The following is a 21821-nucleotide window of genomic DNA, read 5'->3' as shown; positions in this document are numbered from 1 at the left end:
AGTTCCGTTGCCCCGGCTCGCCCGACGTCGCCTCTCGGTACCAAGCCGTGCAGGCTCGACGTCGGTGCGAACAGCGCAGGGGCGTCGGGGAGCGGACGCTGGGCCTGGGCGGAGCCTAGGGCTCGAGAAGACGGCTGTGGGCGGGGCCAGTCTTCCCACAGCCCTCCGCTGGGTGGTGCGGGCAGGAGACAACCTGCAGGGGGGGGCTCCTCGCACAGCACCGGTAGGGAGTGGGGCCTGTCTGACGTGAAGTCGCAGAGAGGGGTGCTGCTTCTCTGGGGAGGGGCCTATCTGGAGTGGGGTAGGTCCGAGGTACAAGGCCCGGGACCTGCGGCTGAGAGGGCCTTCAGCCGAGAATGTTTTGGGCAGGGCCGCCCTCGTTCCCGAACCCCTCCCTCCACGCCCAGTTTGGACAGCCCCGTGCGCCTCCTCCTCAGCAGTTGGTCAAGTAACCGCCACAGCTGGTCACTCCGAAGTCCACAGGGTTGCTTTGACCATGGGGGGGGGGGGGCTGGAACGTACGGTTCTGCTTGGGAAAAGGTGATTAAGAAACAGGACATAATACAAAGATCAGACCAAAAAATTTCTACGTTTAAAATTCTTTAATAGTGCTTCGTCACACTATGAAGACCCAAACTCTTTTCCAGGGCCAAGAATCATGGCATAACGAAGACCCTGCCTTTCTCCTGCAAGACTTCGTCACTGCTACAGCTGTACCGGTCTGCTTTGAACCCCGACCGGCTAAGTGCTTTTCCGGCCCGGAGCCTCTCTCTTCTCTCCCTCTCGCCTTTATACACCTCACCGTGAGATGTCTCCGAGGACTTTTCTGGTATGGTGGGGCACCTGTTTCTCTAATACAGTATTTCTTCATAATCCTGTTCCAATCTGTGATTTTAGTTTATTGTGTGCGCCCTATCCCACTAGAATGCAAACTTTTCAGATTACCAGGACCAGCACATGAACCGGCGAGCACTAGGTCCTTAGTATGTGTTTGTTGACTTTAATGGTGATACTGTTTTTTTCAGGTTGAAGAATGATTATGACTTTTCCCTATGTCCCTAAGCATCAGTCATGGTTAGACTTTTAAAAATCAAAGTACATTTTTTTAAAAGCTTGGAACAAAGAGGGACAAAAAAATACCCCCATCTTAAGTGTCCATCGTCCGCCCCTCAACTCCCCCCAATCACTTTGGGACTTTGGATTAGTCTCTTGGGCCTCTGGGGTTGTTTCCTATTCTAAAAAATAGAGAACAGGTACCTTACAGTTGCGAGGCTAGGGACTGTAATAGCACAAAGAAAACCTTCCCTAAGTGTTAGTGAATTTACAAAGTAGTTATTTAAAAAAAAAAAAAAAACTTCTTTTGGTTACTACTTACTAAAATGGTTACTATTGGAAGTTACCATTTTAAAGCACTTACTAAATGCACCTACCTGTAAAACACTTCATAAATTGGATTAAAATACACATCTGATTCCAATTTTCTCACTTCTACCTTTCCATCCTTACACCTTTTTACTGAAAATGTCCTCCCCTATTTAAAAATATCAAATGTCACCAAATGAAACACTATCTTCAAAATTCTTTTCAATCCTTGACTGTACACAGTCCAAATCTATAGGAGCAACTAACAGGGTAAATACCAACTGTTATGCAAGGGTCTATCACACTTTCAACCCCTAAATCTGAAACTGTTCCCTAAATGATTGCAGGTTTGTTCTGTCCCAGAGTAGATGCGGTGGTGGGGACGGGATGAAACCTGGAAGTGTGCCACTCTTCTTTGTTGACACTGATGAAGCAGGACTTGCACCTTCTACTTAGATCCAATTTAATAAATGTCAGTAATTCCTTTCCAGGGACCCCACCTCTTTAGTGTGCACATATAAAAGGCTCATGAACTATAATATCAGGAAATGAGAAGGTAAAAAAGTGTGAACGATTCTGCCAAAAGCAAAGTTGCATGAGGCTTGCTCCTGAACACATGCACACCCTATTTTTGGATAACATCATTTCCAAATGAGTCTGCTCTTAAGAGCATACAGGAGGGTCTTTGTGCATCTTGTTAATTGTCACAGCCCCAGTGCCTAGAACACTTACACAGCATAGCCTGACACAGCCTTCTGTAAATAGTTATGGGGTGGATGGATGACTGGGCTTCAAGAATGGGGCTCAGGATGTAGGCTAAAACTCTGGCCTTATCTCCTGTGGGACTGGTTGCTCTCAGAAGGGAGTATAAAATTAGTACAGAAATCTCAGGGGTACGGAAACCAATGCCCACTGAATGTTGCATTCCTAGGCTTCCTGTGCTAGATAAACACCATCAATGGATGAAGAGAATTCTACTCTCACATAGGCTGAAGTTAGTCGACTTGACACTTGAATTCAAATCTCCTCTAGACCATCAGTTTTTAATCAGAAAGGAAGCTACAGTTGACCCCTGAATAACACAGGTCGGACAGGGGTCTCAAACTCGCGGCCCGTGGGCTGCATGCCGCGAGTTTGAGACCCCTGACACAGGAGGTAGGAACACTGGCCTCCACAGTTAAAACCTGCATATAACTTTTGACTCCCCCAAAACTGAACTATGGATATCCTTGGGGGATTGGTTCCAGTACTCCCTGTGGATACCAAAATCCAAGGCAAGTCTCTTGTATAAAATGGTGTAGAACAATGCATACAGTTGGCCTTCCACATCTACAGAATTCCAATGGGGGACTGAAAATACTGTTTTCGATCTGCAGCTGGTCTGATCTGTGGATACAAAACCTGGAAATACACAGGGCTGACTGTTTATTTATTGAAGGAAAAAAAAATCTGTATATAAATGGACCTGTAGTTTAAGCCTGTATAATTCAAGGTCCACTGTACTTTGTACTGAAGAAGGACAATATAAAACATACTGGCTTTAGGACAAAGCTGAGATTATCTGTGATCCTAGAAAAGTCACTCTTTCTCAGCCTCACATTACTCATCTGTAAAAACCAAATGACCTATGTAGAGACACAGCTGGATTCCTATCTAAGCCCTTATCCCCTTCTTTCTTGCCTAATAGACATGACTTATCTTCCTAATCCACATGATTTAGATGAGTAACTCCTAAGTAACCTCAGTATTCATCTCATGATCGATAATTTCATTTGCTTTGCCATCTTCCAAGGAGGAAGATGACCCATTTCTAGCAAATGAGACACGAGGCCAGATCTGCAGGGGCTTCCAGGGATTTTCTCACTTTTAAGGAAAACACTGGAAAAAATTAGTTCCTCTTCTGCAAGACATTGTTCTGTCAGCATGTCAGCATTTACTTTCTGGAATTATGGTAGCCACCTTGAGACCCTGAGGTGAATTAGCATAAGCACAAACCAACATAGTGGATAGCAAAGCAAAAAAATTTAAAAACCTGGTTTGTTAGTATTATCATTGAGCCACTGAATTAACCAACCTCAGAGCCATATTAAATCAAGACTTCTTGTCACGTGAAAGTTCCCTTATATAAGCCAACTTAATTGGGGTTTTGTTATATGCAATTGAGGTTAACTGATAAACTACTTCACATGAATGTTGTGAATATGTAATTAAATATATAATATAAACAGATGCTGTACCAAACACCTAATCTTGTCCTTCAATGAAGTACCCAAGCTCCACCTTTTCCAGCTCACTTCCATTAACAGCCCATAGGCCATTTTCAGAAAACTGGCTGGGAGCTTCCACTGCCTCTCTTAATTAGAAAGTTATTTGCCTTCAGAAAGTGGGTAAGAGGGAAGGAGGGCTCCCTACAAAGGTCCCTCAATATTTCTTTGTCCCAAAAAGACATCGCCAAGAGAACAGCAGTGAAGCTGCGGCAGCGCAGAGCAGGAGGACAGTGTATAAGCCACGCTATCCTCAAAAACCTAAATATGGTAAGCTGGGGAGGGCAGTCTGGTGCTCAAGTGGACTAAAATGTAGCTCATCCCCAGCAAGTCCACTTTTCCACTTTTCTCCTCCTTGACATCACTGCTTTACAGGTGTGCTTCTTTCATGTTCTGTGCACCTTTTAAGCTTGCCAGGTTTCCCAGCCTATAGCCGAGGAATAAATGTCTTGAAAACTACAAATAGGGAAAGCCATTTGCTACAATTTAATGCTACTTCCTAATCAAGCAGTACAGACAGCAGTCTAAGGACCACCCAGACTCAGAACATGAAAACAGTTTTCTCTTTGCACTATATCCCTTTCCTTTAGTCACCAAACCCTGCCATGAGATTCTGTAGTCTGGTAAGCCAAGAGATACCCAACATATACCAAGCCTCACTCTGCCCCAAGCCACTTGCTAGACAAGAATGTGCTACAAATATACATATATGTTGCCAGTTAACAGGGCAGAAGGAAGGCTGCTCAACCAGTACAGAAAGGGGATGTCGAGGGGTGCTAGGACAAGCCTTAACTCAAAACCTTGAGCTCTAAAACCAGACAAATCAGGCCTTGGGCTCCCACCATATTTTTCTCTTTAGTAGTGACCAACAGCCACTTAATTCTGAAAACCTTTTTAACAACCATTTCTAAAACTGAAATTTATGGGGAGATATATATATCTCAATGATTTTATATATATATATATATATATATATATATATATATATATATATATATATATATATCTCATAATGATCATTCTCCCACTTGCTTTGCTAAGTACTTTACTTCCGTTTCATTAAGAGTCATAAATTAAGGCCTTACTTCAATTGGGGAAAATCTCCATGTTCCAACCTGCTCTTCAAGTTCAACCAACCTCACTAACCCTTGCTGCTGAAAAAGAACATGGTCTGGCTGGCTGCTCCCAAAGGAATCTGGCAGGTGGTAGCCACAGGTTAGCTCTGCAATTTGAAGTCACCACACTTGGCCTCCAGAGGAATGCTGGGCCCATGTATACACATGCTAGCTGCCACTGAAAATTTCTCACTGGGCTCTATGCCAGAATCTTTCTGAGCAATCTTCCCACAGAGTTAACAGTGTTCTAGCAGTACCAGGGAGAAATGCCAGAGCTTACATGCTTAACAACTGTGCCATCAACTGAAGGTACAAAACCACAGACCCTCTAAATTGGGGTGAGAGTGAGAAAAGATGATGATAATCTGGTTAAGTTTCTGCTTACCTGAAGATTCAGAAATGCTGAGTCATCCTGTACACTCAGTTATCACCCTAACTCCCCATCACCCCCACTCCCTGTATTAAAAACTACAGATCTAGTTCATTTCAATTCTATTTGCAAATACTGACCCCTTAAATGTAAGCTTTGGCCCTAAGATGACAAAAGTGAATAGACAGTAGTACTACTGCTCCTGGAAGTTCAGAGGCTCTGGGGAAACAAGTCATGAAAATAAATAGAGCAAGCACCTTCGTGCTATAAAGTGCACTGGAACACCATCTATGACACTGGTTAGGAACAAAATTAGGTTTGTTTATTTTATTCTTTTACAAATTTCTCCTGAGAACAGGAGGAAGCTGGAGGTGATGGTGGCAGTTGTGGTGAACAACTTGGAAGACCCAGTCTAAGCCTTATTCAAATGAGGTTTTTCCAATGCTCATTTTCAAGAAATACTGGAGAACGACCATAAAGTTCTAAAATCCCAGAGAAGATGGGGTGGAGGATGGTGAACTGAATAGGAAAAAATATCCCCTTCTCATGGCAGCAGTTCATGTTAGCCACACCCTTCTTGGCTTCTATTCCACTCTTTTTACTCCCATCTCATTAAATTAGCCAAAATGTACAAAATATCTACTAGCGCTTTGACAGTCACCTTAGATTCTGCTTCCTCTCATCCCTTAAATTGTTCCCTAAAGTTGTATATAATACTCCTCTCACTCTACTCTTTCTAAACCATCTTGTTCATTCCTATGGCTTTAACTGTCACCTATAATTGCAGTTTTGTAGTCTTCCCTGAGCACCAAAACAGTGTTTACTGGAAACGTTAACCTCATTGCCCCATGAGAACTGGAAATCAGTCAATACAAGGCTAATTGTCTTCACAAAATTCACCATCTTTTTTCTGTAGTCTCCCCTCTTCCCATCTTGCTTAGAAGAATGTCCCAATACACTCACACACTCAAGCGGAAACCTGGGTATTAGCCTCTACTCCTCACTTCCCCTTCCATCATCTATTCAGTACTATTAATTCTATCTCCTGAGTGTTTCTCAAATCTGCCCTTTCCTATCATTGTTGCTACAGCCTTATAGCCTTGTTTCAGTCCTTCATCATCTCTGTCCTGTATCAGGGGACCATTTGACTACTCATATCACTAACCAAACTTTAAGCTCCTTAAGGAGACAGTTTTCTTCATTTTGACTTGTGCCTGCCTTTTCCCCAGCAATACTACTGGACACAGTACTTCCCATGCTGGTTGAAGAATATGTGGAGGCCCTGTGAAGTATGATTACATACCATCTGCAATTTCCAAACTCTGGAATTTGTTTTTACCACTTTCTTCTTTTAAAAATGATGGTTCTGCTCTTGTAACAATCTATTATTCTAACCTAAAATCTACCAGAGATATAATTAAACCCAACAGTTTGCTTTGCTAATAGGAAAAAAGAGAAAAAGAGACCGCACGTTAAAAACAGAAGCCACTGTTGTCTTTATAAAACACAGAATTGTGCTGCTGCTGTTGCTTGCTTTAGAAGGAACTGTACATTACAGCTGCTGGGATAATTTTACAATAGACTGGACAAGGTATAGCTCAAAGCAGGACACAAACACAAGTCTCAAAGGGAAACAAATGCAAACAAGTACACAGCTGTGGGGCTCCAGGGACATTTCCCTATCCATGCTGTACTTGAGAGGGATAAAAAATTTAGAAACTAAAGTGAAACCCAGAGTAGTCACACATGCCCAGCAGAAGGCTGCTAAGTGCCAACATCACACATCATTCAGGTTGGACTGTGTGCACCTGAAAGTCATTTCGTTTTTCCTTATTGCTACTACACCAGGGGACACGGTGCATTTGACACATTGTCTTTACTTGTACAATCCTTGGAGATTTTACTTTCCTTTATAAAGAAGGAAATCTGCCTTCTCCACCTTATTCTGATAGTTTTTGTTTTGAGCCGTTCCCTCCACTCCCTTTCTTGGGCTCCCAAACAGCAGCCAGACATCCTAAGTCAACAGGAGTAGAGTAAGAGAAGAGCACCAACCTAGCCACTTCCTGCTCAGGGAGAAGGCAAGTCCTAATAAATGGAGGAAAGAAAACCAGAGCATCCCTTCTCCCCAATCTGCTTAGAAGGCCAAATAGAAAAGAGTGCCCTGCACATCCCTGCCATGATCAGACTTTAAAAAGGAAGGCATACCAGCTACCATCCTAAATTAGCTTAGGCCCAATAAATATAAATAAAAATAGCTTCCCCAGATGTAGTTTCTGTAACTGCATTTGGCTAGTTTGAGATGACTTTCTACCTTGAAAGGAAAGAACTTCCATCTTTCTTTGTTATACATGATGCCAGGTCTAAAACACTGCCCTACCCACCTTGCAGATATTCCATGGGCCAGCTAAAAAGTGTCACCTTGGCTGCACATCTGGAGTGCTAAGTCTCATTTACAGAGTTCTGGACAAGAAAAAGAAAACTCCAAAAACACTGTTGCTTAGCCAAAGAGAAGCCATCTAGTAGGTGGGAACCAGGAGCTTTTTAGGGAGGTTTTACACCTTTAGGTATCTTTTTCTTCAGCATTATTCTAAATCTAAGTTCTCAGCAACAAGAGCCCAGGTTTATCCCGAGAGACCAGCAATAGCACCTCAACTCCCAGTAGGTCAGGCTGGACTGGAAAAATGAACAATGAGCAGTGCTCTCCTTTCCTACCTTTTATCCAAATTCTCTCCATTCTTTTCCCATCACTCCCTTCCTCCCCCATGTCCATCCCCTAACCCTCAACCCTGGATACCCAAGCAGCTCAATCCCAATAGATCCTCAGAACAGGGAAGCCCCAGGTGAGAGAAATGGAACCAGATGTAGAAAAAGCAATGAGAGAAACCAACTCCAAGGAGTATAGACAGGTGTGAAAGTTGCCAGAAGCCCCTGATTTCATGCCAGGCGGGAAGGCCTGCTGCACAGCCCTTCTGTAAGCTTGAAGGCTGTCCAGCCCAGAGGACATCTCTGGACTTGGGGAATACATTCTTGGTCTTCTGCAACCAAGGCGCTAAGCCTGACCTTGTCAGCTAACAGTGGGATCATTGTAGACATGCAGAGAATTCATCATCAGGTAGGCAGAACAGCAAGCAAGCTGACTGAATGAGGGGGGGTTGGGTGAAAGGAAGCCAGGGAAAGAGAGAAGAGGAAAAGCAAGGCAAAAGAGTGGAACAGAGGGAGTAAGAGACTTGGCTAAAAGGATGAGTCTGGGGTCATCCCAGTGCTTCCTCAGAGCTTAAGTGAAAGCACCACCTAAATCAAATCCAAGAAAGCCAAAGCCTGCTGCTAACACCAACTCCCAATCCGCATGCACCACTTTTCAAACAAGGATAATCCTCAAGGTCAAGAGTATTTTCAAGTCTCAAAGATTAAAAAAAAAAAAAAAAATCAGAGCAAGAAGTCATTTTCTTGACATTGCCCAAGCTGCTTCTTTTGCTTTCATATATTTTTAAAAAGTTTTATTGACTGATTTGAGAGAGAGAAAAGGGAAGAGAGCGGGAGAGGCAGAAATATTGATCTGTTCCTCTGTGTGCTGACAGGGGATCAAACTGCAACATCACAACATTGGTATATCGATGATGCTCTAACCAACTGAGCTACCCAGCCAAGGCTCTTACTTTTATTTCTTGAATGGCATATGCAACACCAAAGGGCTAAAAACCATATTTCAAGCCCCAGCTCCAAACCCAACTGGAGAGAGTGAGGCAGAGAAAAAGGAAAGAACACGAACTTGCTGAGAGTAGGTGGCTACTACCAGTTCTCTATAGATATTTGCAAATGCTGGTGAATGACTGGACCCTCCAGGAATAGTGCCCTGATCCTAGCCCCAAAATGCACCCAAGAGAACATGCAGAGCCCACTGTCCCAAGAGAGCTCCCCTCCCCCAAGGGTGACTGAACATGAAGTAGACAGTATATGAAGGTGATGGACAGGGTAGATGGGAGTGTTGGCATCACTCTCTTTAGGCACTTGTGTAAGGAATGTAGGCTCTCCAGTGAGCTAACTCCTCCCAGAGCCCTCCATTCTGTTCTTCAGTTGGGCTGTGCCCAGTGGGCACCCCATGCTAGAGCCAGTAGGAAAGAAGTAAAGGAAGAGTTACTCAACAGTCCTGATGCCTTTCTCCATAATCAATGTTTGTGCTACGTTTTGTGAAGTCACTGAACAAAGTAGCCAACCAGAAGAGAACCTGGGAGAGACTGTTTGCATAGCAAATCTGGGTCTGTAAAAGGGCTGCTGGGGAGGGAAAATGGTAGCTTTAACTGCACAGGCCCAGATTCAGACTGGCCTTCCTCTGGCTAGCCTTCACGCCTGAGCTAGGTCTAAAGTATCATGGCTTTATCACCAGATTGGGGCAAACCCAAACCCAGGCTCCTCAAAAAGAGGAATTTCCACACTGAAGCTGCAAGTTCTCATCCCAAGCAGTGGGAAAGAAGAAAATGGTCAAGGAAAGAGGAGGTCTTGCCTCAAGGCCAGCAGGCACCAAGCTAGAACCCCCTACTTTTCCAGTTCTACAAGACAGCCAAACCCCATCTCTATCCAGGGAGAACAAAAGAAGAAAAAAAAAGTCCATGCCACCCACTCACATGCCCTAGTGGGAAACCAGAAAAAATTCATTTGTGTAAACAGAAGCAATAGGGAGCAGCAAAATTCCCCAGCCTATTCACAGGACACGCTGGAATCTGGGATGTGCCTAGGTGTAAAAGGACAGTCCAAAGGAAGGAGAAGATGCGCTTGCAGGAAAGAGTGCAGTGCAATGCAGAGGAGGGAACCTATAGCAAGAAAAAGGTATTTTCTGCACAAAGGAAAGACGGGGCCTGAGCCCCACCTTGGGGAGATGATCACCCCTTACCTAGCTAGGCCAAAGAACAATTCAGGTACATAGTTCTTTCTAATGGCTCAATGTTTCTGGGATGTAAACTCATTGGGCATTGGAGGGATATCCAGATTTTGGCAATAGACTCAAGTTATGGTATAAAAATAACATTTAGTTTTTGCTCTTTTTTTTCTTATTTTAGACGTAAGGATCGTTTGTTATAAGACACCCCAGTTAAGAAATATTGAAACACAAGAGACTTGACCATTGGGGAAAAAAGAAGCCAAGAGTGAGAAAAGCTATGAAAGTAACTCCAGACCCAGGCAGGCGGGAGGGTGGGGGAGGTCAGGGAGGAAAGGAGGCATAGCCAGTCATCTCAGCAGCTCCAGAGACTTGTCAGGCCTGAAAGTGCAAATGTCAATGGATTTTAACCATCTTGAGGTTGTAATCTTTTTAAAAGCTCAATGGATATGGAAGTCAATTCCTTTAAATGCAAATAGCTGGCGCTCTGGCTGGAGGCTTGTTGGGTAAGGGGTCTATCTTCCCCACCTACCTCCTCTACCCCCCCAATCCCCCCCAAGAAAGATACAAAAGGTTGCAGTTCTGCAGCATTACCGTTACAGGGAAGGCACTGGTTACCCACCAGCAGGCGGAAGGAAGACAGGGTCGTGTCACTTCAGAGCTAAGTGCCATAGTGCCTTAAGTCTTATTAGGGGCTGGATGTCCGTCAGGGAGGAGGTGTAAGGTAGGGTAGGAAAAGGTGAAGAGAGGAATAAGGGAAGTAGGGGTGGCAGCAGGAGGAGGAGCAACCAAAACCATCAGCATTAAAAAATCTTTCTACAAACTGGATTCTTAACCCATTAAAACATCTTGTATCCTAAAATATTGATCTGGGTCTGGTTTCGTTTTTCTTCTTAAACAAATCTAGACCTTTTCTGATTAAGGCTCCTAAAAAATCCTTCCCTCCTCCCACCTACTTTCTCAAGCCCCTCACTTTCCCATCTAAAGTATCAAACCCAAACCTACCAGCTTTCGTCCGCAGGACTGCAGAGCCGACCTTACCAAGCTGTCAGGCATGAGTCTTTAGCACTGTGAATCACATGAGACACCTGTATGTATGGTGGGCACCCGTGCTGCCCTCTTGGTCCAGTGGGGTCAGGGCCAGATGTGACAAGATGGGGTGAGGGGTATGAGGTGAATATCAGAAATTTCTGGCTGGTGGTCTGGCTTACTGGCCCTGTTCCCCACCCTTTTGCCCCATCTGTGGAAGGAAGCAAGGCCTTCTCCACTCTTCTCTACCCCACCTCCCTCCTCCCTGCTTCCTCTGAACTTGGGCAGCATAGCTCTTGGGGCTTGGAAAACTTTCTTCTATCCATTGAGGTAACAGCGTTCTGCCTTCAAGCGAAGTACATGGTGCGCAGAGTATCCTGGTGAACCTGCACGGCTTTGGCCAGGGCCTGAGGGTCCCGCCCATTGCTCTGCCCCGATATGTGGCTCCCTTCTCCACTGAAAAGGAAAAATGAAAAAAGCCCTTGCTGGTGAACTGAGCTGCTGCTAATCCCCAGGGTGTGCCAATTCCCATACCATAAGAAAAATAAAATCCAACCCCAATTTGGCAGATGAACCCAGAGACACCAAATTGAACAACACCCATTTCCTTCTACCTAAAGAAAGCTGGGAGGATCTGGTAACCAGAGGCTGAAGCAAAAAGGAGTCCAACATGATCCCAGGCCTCACCTGTCATGCTCCTTGTCCACTAAGTGATATCGTGCCCGGAAAGCCACCAGGCGGGCATAGTAGGCAGGTGCTGGGATAGAGACAGAGCGTGTGCATCGTACATAAGTGTGGCATAGCTGGTACGTCAAGATCTGGAGCTCATCTGCTGTGAAACGGTTGTCATCCCAAAGGACATAGTAATGGGATGGTCGGCTGGTGCCCTGGGAAGACAGGAAGGTAAGGGGCTCCAGATTGGGCAGAGGGGATGGCTGATAAGGAACAGATCACTGTTAAGGTTATGGCGAGATTGGAAGACCCACCCATGAACAGGCAAATACAAAGTCAATCATCTATGTCATTAAAGCACCCTTTTTATAGGCAGTTTGCCTAAGATATTCAAAGTACACTTCTGTTCAAGTACATTAAGGGCTTATTAAGAGAATAATCGTGATCTGAATGCCACTCAGTGATGACATATATATTCTAGAGGCAGTGGTAATAATCACTAATTTTTGACGCACTGGAAACCCCAGGACTTAGTCCAACTACCTGGATGCCTGCATGGCTGCACAGATAGAAGTCAAACTCGAATGGGTGGGTGATGTTGGTGTCCACAGTGGTCCCAGCTGGGATGTTACCACTCTTCCCAATCTGTATAGAGACAAAGACAACCAAGATCCCAAGACCTGCCTGGCCCTAATTAAGGCCCCAACTCAATTCTACTCTGACTCCACCAGAATCCCAGAGTAAATCAGAAGGTGCTGTTCCCAGAGAGTACTGGTCTTAAAATAATGGGCTCCTAAAGTCACATGGAACTGTGTTTAAGTGCTAGTTTCACCATTTATTAGCTGTATGATCTTAGCAGGTCATTTAACCTTTCTGAGGTTAAACTGGAGATAATAATAGTACCTACCTCACAGGGCTGCTGTGAGGAAGACGCCTTGTACAGTGTCTGGCACATAGGAGAAGTTCAATAAATGGTAGTTCCCTTTCCCTTCTCTGGGAGCTGGTCTATATATGGGGTCTATAGGCCAGGGAACTAGGAGGAGGGAAAGGAAGTATAAGGGGAGGATGGGAGAAGGGGGGAACAAAGGGAAAGAAGTGGTAGAGAAAGGATCATGAGAGCTAGAGGGAAGAACAAGGCCAGAGAGGATGAACAGGCCAAGGACTAAATCCCCAGATTTTAACTCAAAGTCTTTTTTCATATTAAGAGGAGAGGATGGATGAGGGAACAGGTGGATTCCTCAATCCCTCACTCACTCGCTCATTCTTGTCAGCACAAAAAAGGCGGGTATGATGGCGTTTCTGCACCACAATATAAGTGATCCCAGGCTGGTAGTCCTTTTCCAGTTTGATGCAGGCATCACGAATGGCCAACAGCTCATAGTGGAGGATCTAAGCACAGGTTGAGGAGGGAGACAAAGAACACACAGCTCCTCTTGAGTTCACAGATCTTTCTGAATTAAGGCATTGATTGACACATGGCATTTTGCTCAGTCTCCTTTTATAAGTTCACACCCAAACATTAGAGCTAATGGGTCCTTCCTGCCAAAATCAGCCTTATATGCAGTTTACCTAACATGTTCCTATAAAACCTTTGATAGGAGGCTTACCATCAGCGGAGGGCACTTACCTGGTTTCTATGCATAAAGAGACCTGAAATCAAGATACAGAACCGGCCCTGGCTGGTTGGCTCAGCAGTAGAGCGTCAGCCCAGCTAGTGGAAGTCCAGGGTTCGATTCCTGGCCAGGGCACACAGGAGGAGCGCCCATCTGCTTCTCCACCCTTCCCCCCTCCTTTCTCTCTTCCCCTCCCATACCAAGGCTCCACTGGAGCAAAGTTGGCCCGGGGGGCTGAGGATGGCTCCATGGCTTCCGCCTCAGGTGCTAGAATGGCCCTCATTGCAGTGGAGCAACGCCCCAGAGAGGCTGAGCATTGCCCCCTGGGGGGCATGCCGGTGGATCCTGGTTGGGCACATGTGAGAGTCTGTCTGCCTCCCCCTGCTTCTCACTTCAGAAAAATACAACAAGAAACAGAACCAATGTTCACAGAGAAATCACTAAACTACAATGCCCAAAGCAGAGTCAATTTCAGGATCAGGAGGGTAATGGGAGTTCTCCTGTGACCCCCCAAAAGCAGATAAGATTGGTACCACCAGAGAAGAGCAGACACAATAGTTCAGAGACGGATGCAGAGGGAGTTAGATGAATTCTGTCCTACAACAAAGCACGAGTGTCAGAAAATGGACTACCTAAAGAAGCAGCCACAGGTAAACAACCATAGGCAATAGATGCCTTGTGGTCTTGTGATTACCTATAGCAGGGGTTGGGAACCTTTTTGGCTGAGAGAGCCATGAACACCATATATTTTAAAATGTAATTCCATGACAGCCATACAATGACCCGTGTACTACATTACACATTATCCAATAAAAATTTGGTGTTGTCCCAGAGGACAGCTGTGATTGGCTCCAGCCACCCACAACCATGAACATGAATGGTAGGAAATGAATGGATTGTAATACATGAGAATGTTTTATATTTTTAACATTATTTTTTAATTAAAGATTTGTCTGCAAGCCAGATGCAGCCATCAAAAGAGCCATATCTGGCTCGCAAGCCATAGGTTCCCGACCCTTGACCTATAGGGAGTCAAAACTATATGGTAGAAGTGGATAGAATTTATAATCAATCAGAACTAGGTTTAAACCCAAGTTTCATTTAGTTGTATTTCCTTGAGCAAGTTAACCCCTCTAAGTCTCATTTTCTTCACACCTATTAAAGTTACTAATAAGACCACCCTCACCAAAATAGATAATTAAGTTAAGGCACAGAAAAACTAGTAGGAGCTTAATAACTACTGACTGTTTTGCTAAGCAGTTTGGATTTTTAACTTAAGGCTACATGAACTAGACATTTCTGAACAGAGAAGCGGTATTATAAATTTATCTGGTATTTTAGGAAATAGTGATGCCCTGGAGGAAATTGAGCACAATGATTAATAACATGGACTTTGGAATCAAACCGATTTGTCTAAATACCAGTTCCACCACTTATTAGCTTGGGTGACACTGAAGAAATCATTTCACATTTCCAAGCCCCATTTTTCTCATCTGTCAAATAGAATAATTGCTACTTTATAGGGTTACTGTAAGCATTAAATAAAACACATATGAAGTGCTTAGCACAGTTTATGGCACATAAATGGTAACCAATAAATGCTAATTATATTATTAAATGGTAGTCAAGGAGACTAGTTCAGTATACAAGTTTAAACAACAGAATATGAAGGCTTGGCAGGCAGGAAGAATAGAAGAACATTATAAAGAAAGGTCAACAGCAGGTGGCTTCCAGACTAGTAGCATCACCTAGGAACTTGTCAGAACTATAAACTCTAGGACACTAATCTAGACTCACTAAATTAGAAATTCAAAGGGTAAGCAACGCAGAAGTTTTAACAAGCCCTCACAATGATCTTGACACATGCTAAAATTTGACAACCAGTGGTCTAAAGAAGTAGTCTTCAACATGAACCAATTACTAATAGGCAGTGAGGATCTTCTGTTACAAGAAGATGCTTGTGCATGCCACCTCCCAGTTGTGATTGCTGCTGCCAAGCCTATTCCATTTAGCAAAGTTCAAGTGCCAATAGCTTAGAAAAGGTAGCAGTATTCTCTGCTTCCATTAGGACTTCTGGCCACAATATGAAGGTGGTTTCAACCAACTGTAGGCCCTACCTGAGGAAGTTGGCCTTCAGGAACCCCATCTCGGTAGAAGATGATACGGGTAGGCTTGAAGCGAGTGGACTTGTAGAACTGGATGAGCAGCTCACGCACCATGTAAGATAAGTCTTCAATGATCTCCTGCCGAGGTCGCTGCACCCGCACAGTAGCACAATAACGGCTGGGGTGGGCATCCATACTGCCTACCACCTGACAATCCAGGAAGCAGGATAAGTCCCTAGAACCTCTACCCACCCAACGCTGTCAGGCTGTGGGTCTACCCAAAAGCTTCTCATTAAGAAAACTATGCCATCAAATAAGATTTTGGATTCAATAAATCCTGGTTTCAATCTGTTTTATCACACATGTAGCAATTACTTAACCCTTCTGATCTTCTTTCTCATCATCTCAGATAGAGATAAGAATAATAACATCTGCCTGACCTGTGGTGGCGCAGTGGATAAAGCGTCGACCTAGAAATGCTGAGGTCACCAGTTCAAAACCCTGGGTTTGCCTGGTCAAGGCACATATGGGAGTTGATGCTTCCTGCTCCTCCCCCCTTCTCTCTCTTTGTCTCTCTCTCCTTTCTAAAATGAATAAATAAAATTTTTAAAAAAGATTAAAAAAAATAATAATAATAACATCTGCTTGCAGTGCTGTTACAGTACATATAAAGCACCCTGCACAGGGCCTAGCCCACATTATATGATATAAGTTTGATTTCCCTAACCCTTGCAGAAGGGAATGTGGAAGTTTGGCACTACTAATTTAAAAAGTAACCTCATCTAGCCACAAGTTTGTTCTTTTTTCATTCAATTGCTAATCTACCCAGCAATCATGGTGAAGTACTCTTACAGGTGGTGAGAGTAACATCATTTTCAAAGAGGACAGTGGCCAGAGCATAGAATGGATGGCCACAAGGTAAACAGGGATAAGTATAGTACAGTGTTCCCTGGGTTTATTGAGATAAGCACAGACTGCCTAGAGAAACATGAGGATTGAGGAAAGAGAAGTAGAAGGAAGGTCTGATCCCTCTAGCAATTCAGAAGCCCCTAGGGGACAAGGAGCAGAGAATTCAGGGGAGGGATTAGAGAGACAACTAATATACTAGATGGATGGATCAGGGTTAGGGATGGGGAAGAGGAAAGGACAGTCTCAGTAACTAAGTAACTCCCTTAGAAAGGATTTCAGAGAAGAAATATGGTCACTACCAAAATCCCAGAAGTGGGCGTGGAGAGAGAGAGAGATAAATTCAAATACAGAGCAGGAGAGTTGGAGACTGGGTCAAGTCTCTGACCACAGCCTATACCAGGGGTAGTCAACCTTTTTATACCTACCGCCCACTTTTGTATCTCTGTTAGTAGTAAAACTTTCTAACTGCCCACCGGTTCCACAGTAATGATGATTTATAAAGTAGGGAAGTAACTTTACTTTATAAAATTTATAAAGCAGAGTTACAGCAAGTTAAAGCATATAATAACAATTACTTACCAAGTATTTTATGTCGGATTTTCGCTAAGTTTGGCAGAATAAATCTTTATAAAACAACTTACTATAGTTAAATCTATCTTTTTATTTATACTTTGGTTGCTCCACTACCGCCCACCATGAAAACTGTAATGCCTACTGGTGGGTGGTAGGGACCAGGTTGACTACCACTGGCCTATACTCTCATTGCTCTAACTGGGGGAGAGAAAAAGGGGATTATACAGTTAATTTTATGAAGATACCAAGGGAGTGGTTAATGGAGATAATCAGCTAAAAGGGAAAGACTTTATGAAGGGTCAGGCTCCAGAGCTAAGGGAAGGAAATCATGTGTAGTCATGGGAGCTCGGAGCTAAGAGAACCTTATAAGGAAGGTAGAGAATGTCACTTACTGCTGTGATAGAAGGCTTTTTACCATCCCCTGCTGGGGGGTGTGTAACATCTGCTCCCAGGAATATCACTGGCTGTTGAAAGACTGCAGAGCTGAACAAGGAATAGAAAACAAATGGTCAGGAGATGGCTCTTCTCTTCCTGGTACCATCTAGCACCTACTTGGTCCTCTCTCCCTTGTGCCTGACTCAACTCTGCCTGGCCAGGGTCCTATCTTTTCATCATTCCCCGGACTGGTACCTTGCTTGACAAGGGCAAGGTAGGCAACAGATTTCATACCGCTGGTGTGGGACTAGGATGTTGTTTATGCCACCAAGTTTGACATTGATTTTCAGGCAGAGGTTGGACAGAGTCTGAGGTGAGGTCTTGACCACATTCTTCACTTGCACACACTGTGTAGCCATTCCCAAGAGTGTATCTCCAACACGTTTCACTTCAGCTACAAGCAGGGAAAGAACTGATTAGTGCATTCAAATACTTAATGGATGCCTACTAGTCCAGGCAATATATGGGTTGCCAGGGACAATGGTGACCAAAAACACATAGGGTCCTTACTCTTATGGTGTTTACTGTCTAGTGACTAATTTTAAAATTCATGGAGTATAACAATGATACATGCTACAACAGAAAATTTCATGGAGCTATGACAGCATTATCACAGAGGATAATAACCTAGCCAGAAAAGGACTAAATTGATTGAAGAGAAATCTAATGAGAAAAAAGGACTCAGAAGAGGAGTGTGGGAGACAGCAATCCAGGCAGAGGGAACAGCATGCAAAAATGTACTCTGATAGGAGACAGTATTATATGTCTGAGAACTAAAAAGGAAAAAAGTTACTACAAAGGAGCGCAGAGACTGACATAGGGAAGAAAGAAGATAGCTTATATTAAGGTGGCAGTTGTTGAGATGGAGAGAAACAAATAGATTCAAGAGATATTTAAAAGATTCAGACTACATATGTAAGGGAAAATAATTTGTATAACTTCTGTGTTTCTTGCTTTTGTAGCAGATAGATATATCAAACTCTTTTTGAGACATTTTGAGTTTGAAGAGCTTTTTGGTTATCCCACTGAGGATATCAACTAGGCAACTGGGTGTAGTAGAAGCTGAAGAGTAGTCAAACAGAGAAGAAAATTTGTGAGATACGTAGGTACAAGCAGTAAGTGAAGGTATGATCTTGAAGCATTACCAAGGAAAATAATAGAATAATAAGAGAGCTTAGACCTGAATCTTCAGGAACTCCCAATATTTATAGAACAGGAAGAAGATGAGTCTAAAAAGGAAAACATCTGGAAAACTAAGAGGAAGATCAAGACAGTTGTATCATGAATGCCAAGGGAAGAGAGAGTGTTTCAAGCAGAAACAAGTGTTCAACACAGTCAAATGCTGCTTACAGATCAGGTAAAATAAGGACCAGAAATGTTCTTTGGATTCAGTGTTATTAAGGCAAAAAATTAATGTATCAAGGCAAAAACTTTTGGTGATATAGTACTAAGGAGATGTAGGATCAAAGAAGGATTTGGGGCCCTAGCCAGTGGCTCAATGGCATGAGCATCAGCCCAGCATTAGGACATCTCGGGTTTGATTCCTGGTCAGGATACACAGGAGAAAAAACCATCTGCTTCTCCTCCCTCCCTCTCCTCCTTCTCTCCTTCTTCTCCTCCTGCAGCCAATGGCTCACTTGGTTCGAGCATGGTCCCAGACATGGAGGATAGCTCCATTGGAGCGCATCAGCCTCAGGCACTAAAAGTAGCTTGGAACTCAAGCATTGCCCCAGATGGGGTTGCTGGGTAAATCCCAGTCGGGGTGCATATGGGAGGCTGCCTCACTATCTCCCCTCACCAAAAAAGAAAGAAAAAAAAAAGTTTGGTATATTTCAAATGGGAGAGACTTGAGCGTATTAAAAAAGCAAAAGAGATCATTTCCACTTTGAAGAGAGATGGAGCAGTTAATGGTAAACCAGTGATTCTACAGAAAACATTCAGAAAAGCCAGATAAAATACAGAAATCATCTTTTTGAAGGCAGCAGAGAAGTACTAATAAGAACTAGAAGGGCTAAAACTCCAGAGGGGGAATCTCACAGAAGTAGGCTATCTTCTGTAGCTGCTTATCCTAGGTACATTTACTAATTCTAGGTGTAGGCAGGAAGCTGAGACGCCAGGCTTTACACCAACAGAGCAACCACATATAGGAGACAAAGAAAGCAACAGTTTCTGGTAGACACTGACCAGTTCTAAATATAAAAGGTAAAAAAAAAATTTTTTTTTTTAAACATAGATTAGTATCTTCATGGCTTTGGAATTTCTTAAGTAGGACACAGAAAGTACTAGCCATAAAGGAAAAATATTGATAAATTTGACTACATTAAAATTTTAAATTTCGGCCCTGTCCAGCTGGTTCAGTGGATAAAGCGTAGGCCCGGCATATGGACATGCCAGATTCAATCCCCAGTCAGGGCACACAGTAGAAGTGACCATCTGCTTTTCTCTCCCTCCTCCTCTCCCTTCTCTTCCTCTTCCTCTTCCCCTCCAGTAGTCAGTAACTCAGTTGGTTCTAGCATAGGCCTCCAGCACTGACGATAGCTCGGTTGGTCCAAGTATCAGCCTCATGTGTTAAAAATAGCTTGGCTGATTTAAGCATCAGCCCCAGATGGGGGTTGCCCAGTGGATCCTGGTTGGGGTGCATGCTAGAGTCTGTCTCACTATCTCCCTTCCTCTCACTTAAAAAAAACACATTAAAAAATATAAAATTTCTATTCAACAAAAGTCACCACAAAAGAGTAAAAGGTAATCACAGAGCAGAGAAGATGTGTATATAATACAAACACATATTCAATAAAGAAAATTTAAAGGACAGTTACAAATAAGTTAAGAAAAAGGTACCATAGTTACCCTGACCAGGAGGTGGTACGGTGGGTAGAGCATTGGACTGGGATGCAGAGGACCCAGATTCAAAACCCTAAGGTCACCAGCTTGATCTTGAGCGTGGGGTTGCTGGCTTGAGCAAGGGGTCACTAGCTCTGCTGTAGCCCCCCCAGTCAAGGCACATATGAGAAAGCAATCAGTGAACAACTAAGGAGCCACAACGAAGAATTGGTGCTTCTCATCTCTCTCTCTCTTCCTGTCTGTCCCTGTCTGTCCCTCTCTCTATCTCTATCACAAAAAAAGGAAAGAGCCTGACCTGTGGTGGCGCAGTGGATAAAACGTCAACCTGGAAATGCTGAGGTCGCCAGTTCGAAACCCTGGGCTTGCCCGGTCAAGGCATATATGGGAGTTGATGCTTCCAGCTCCTCCCCCCGTCTCTCTCTCCTCTCTGTCTCTCTCTCTCCCTCTCTCTCTCCTCTCTAAAATGAATAAATAAAATTTAAAAAAATTTAAAAAAAAAAAGAAAGAAAGAAAGAGAGAGGGGGGGAAGGAAGGAAGGAAGGAAGGAAGGAAGGAAGGAAGGAAGGAAGGAAGGAAGGAAGGAAGGAAGGAAGAGAAAGAGGAGGAGGTAGTTAAGTCAATTTAAAAAAGAAAAAGACTTGAGCAGGTACTTTACAAAAGATGCTAGTGAAATAGCCAATAAACATATAAAACATATAAAAATACTTAACCTTATCAGCAGAAAAATAAAATTAAAAAGCACAACACATTATCACCAAATACATACAAGAATGGCTAAAATAAGAGATAGTACAGTACCAAGTTTGATAAAGAATTATCTAGAACTCTCATATACTCCTGGTGGAAGTGTAAATCTGTATGCTTAAAATTCTTCCTAGGGCCTGACCTGTGGTGGCACAGTGGATAGAGCACTAACCTGAAATGCTGAAGTTGCTGGTAAGGAACATATGGGAGTTGATGCTTCCTGCTCCTACCACCCCACCCCCCGTGCGCTCTCTCTCTCTCTCTCTCTCTCCTCTCTAAAATGAATAAATAAAAATCTTTTTAAAAAGATGTTTTATAACTAGTTGCTTAATAAAAAAATCTTAAAAAAAAATTCCCCCTAGATAAACACCCAATAGAAATGGGTATATATGTCCAAAGGACATGCACAGGAATGTTCACTAAAGCATCATTTATAATAGTAAAAACTGGAAACAAACCAAAGTGTCCATTAACAGTGTAATTAATGGATGAATATATGTTAATTGTGTTATATTCACGATTTAAAGTTGTAACAAACTTCAAGTACACAAACATAGATGAATCACACAAATGCTGAGTGAAAGATGGACATAAATAAAGTACATGATATATGATTCCATTTATATATTTATATGTATATATAGCTCAAAGACAGGCAAAACTAATATACCATGTTAGAAACCAGAATAACAGTGGTTATCATTGATGGGAGCATGAGGCTGTGATAATGCTCTACTGCCAGACAGAATTGGATACTGTTTACAGTGGTGTGACACTTTGTGAAAATTTATTGAACTGAGTACATAAGATTTCTATATGTATATTATACTTAAATAACAAATTTACATTAAAAAACAACAATAGTATTAACTTAGTGCAGAGAAAAGAATTAAAAATACTAAGGACAGGAAAAAGT

General features: G+C 43.2%; 1 protein-coding gene and 1 long non-coding RNA gene across 4 annotated transcripts in view; one reads left to right on the top strand and one right to left on the bottom strand.

Moving 5' to 3' along the window:
- Positions 1 to 30: 30 nt before the first annotated feature.
- LOC136399952 (uncharacterized) lies at positions 31 to 21166 on the top strand. 2 transcript variants are annotated; one of them, XR_010750230.1, is made up of 3 exons: positions 34 to 223; positions 648 to 829; positions 21040 to 21166. It is a non-coding gene; the product is annotated as an uncharacterized lncRNA (long non-coding RNA). The 2 variants fall into 2 exon arrangements; XR_010750229.1 differs by lacking the exon at positions 21040 to 21166 and having other exon boundaries at positions 31 to 223; positions 648 to 873.
- Positions 5424 to 21821, bottom strand: part of AGO1 (argonaute RISC component 1) — a 44177-nt gene continuing 27779 nt past the window's right edge. For both annotated transcript variants that reach the window (XM_066375872.1, XM_066375873.1), the window contains exons 13-19: positions 17555 to 17714; positions 17278 to 17368; positions 15416 to 15610; positions 12940 to 13074; positions 12229 to 12330; positions 11701 to 11900; positions 5424 to 11469 (exon numbers count right to left, since the gene is read on the bottom strand). In XM_066375872.1, the coding sequence (XP_066231969.1) occupies positions 11361 to 11469; positions 11701 to 11900; positions 12229 to 12330; positions 12940 to 13074; positions 15416 to 15610; positions 17278 to 17368; positions 17555 to 17714 (992 nt within the window). In that variant the 3' untranslated portion in view covers positions 5424 to 11360. The remainder of the gene's footprint in view (positions 11470 to 11700; positions 11901 to 12228; positions 12331 to 12939; positions 13075 to 15415; positions 15611 to 17277; positions 17369 to 17554; positions 17715 to 21821) is intronic.

The sequence above is a fragment of the Saccopteryx leptura genome, chromosome 3 (assembly GCF_036850995.1).
Source record: "Saccopteryx leptura isolate mSacLep1 chromosome 3, mSacLep1_pri_phased_curated, whole genome shotgun sequence".
NCBI lineage: Eukaryota > Metazoa > Chordata > Mammalia > Chiroptera > Emballonuridae > Saccopteryx > Saccopteryx leptura.
Note: the sequence above shows the minus strand (reverse complement) of the source record. Positions and strands in the feature narration are given on the sequence as shown.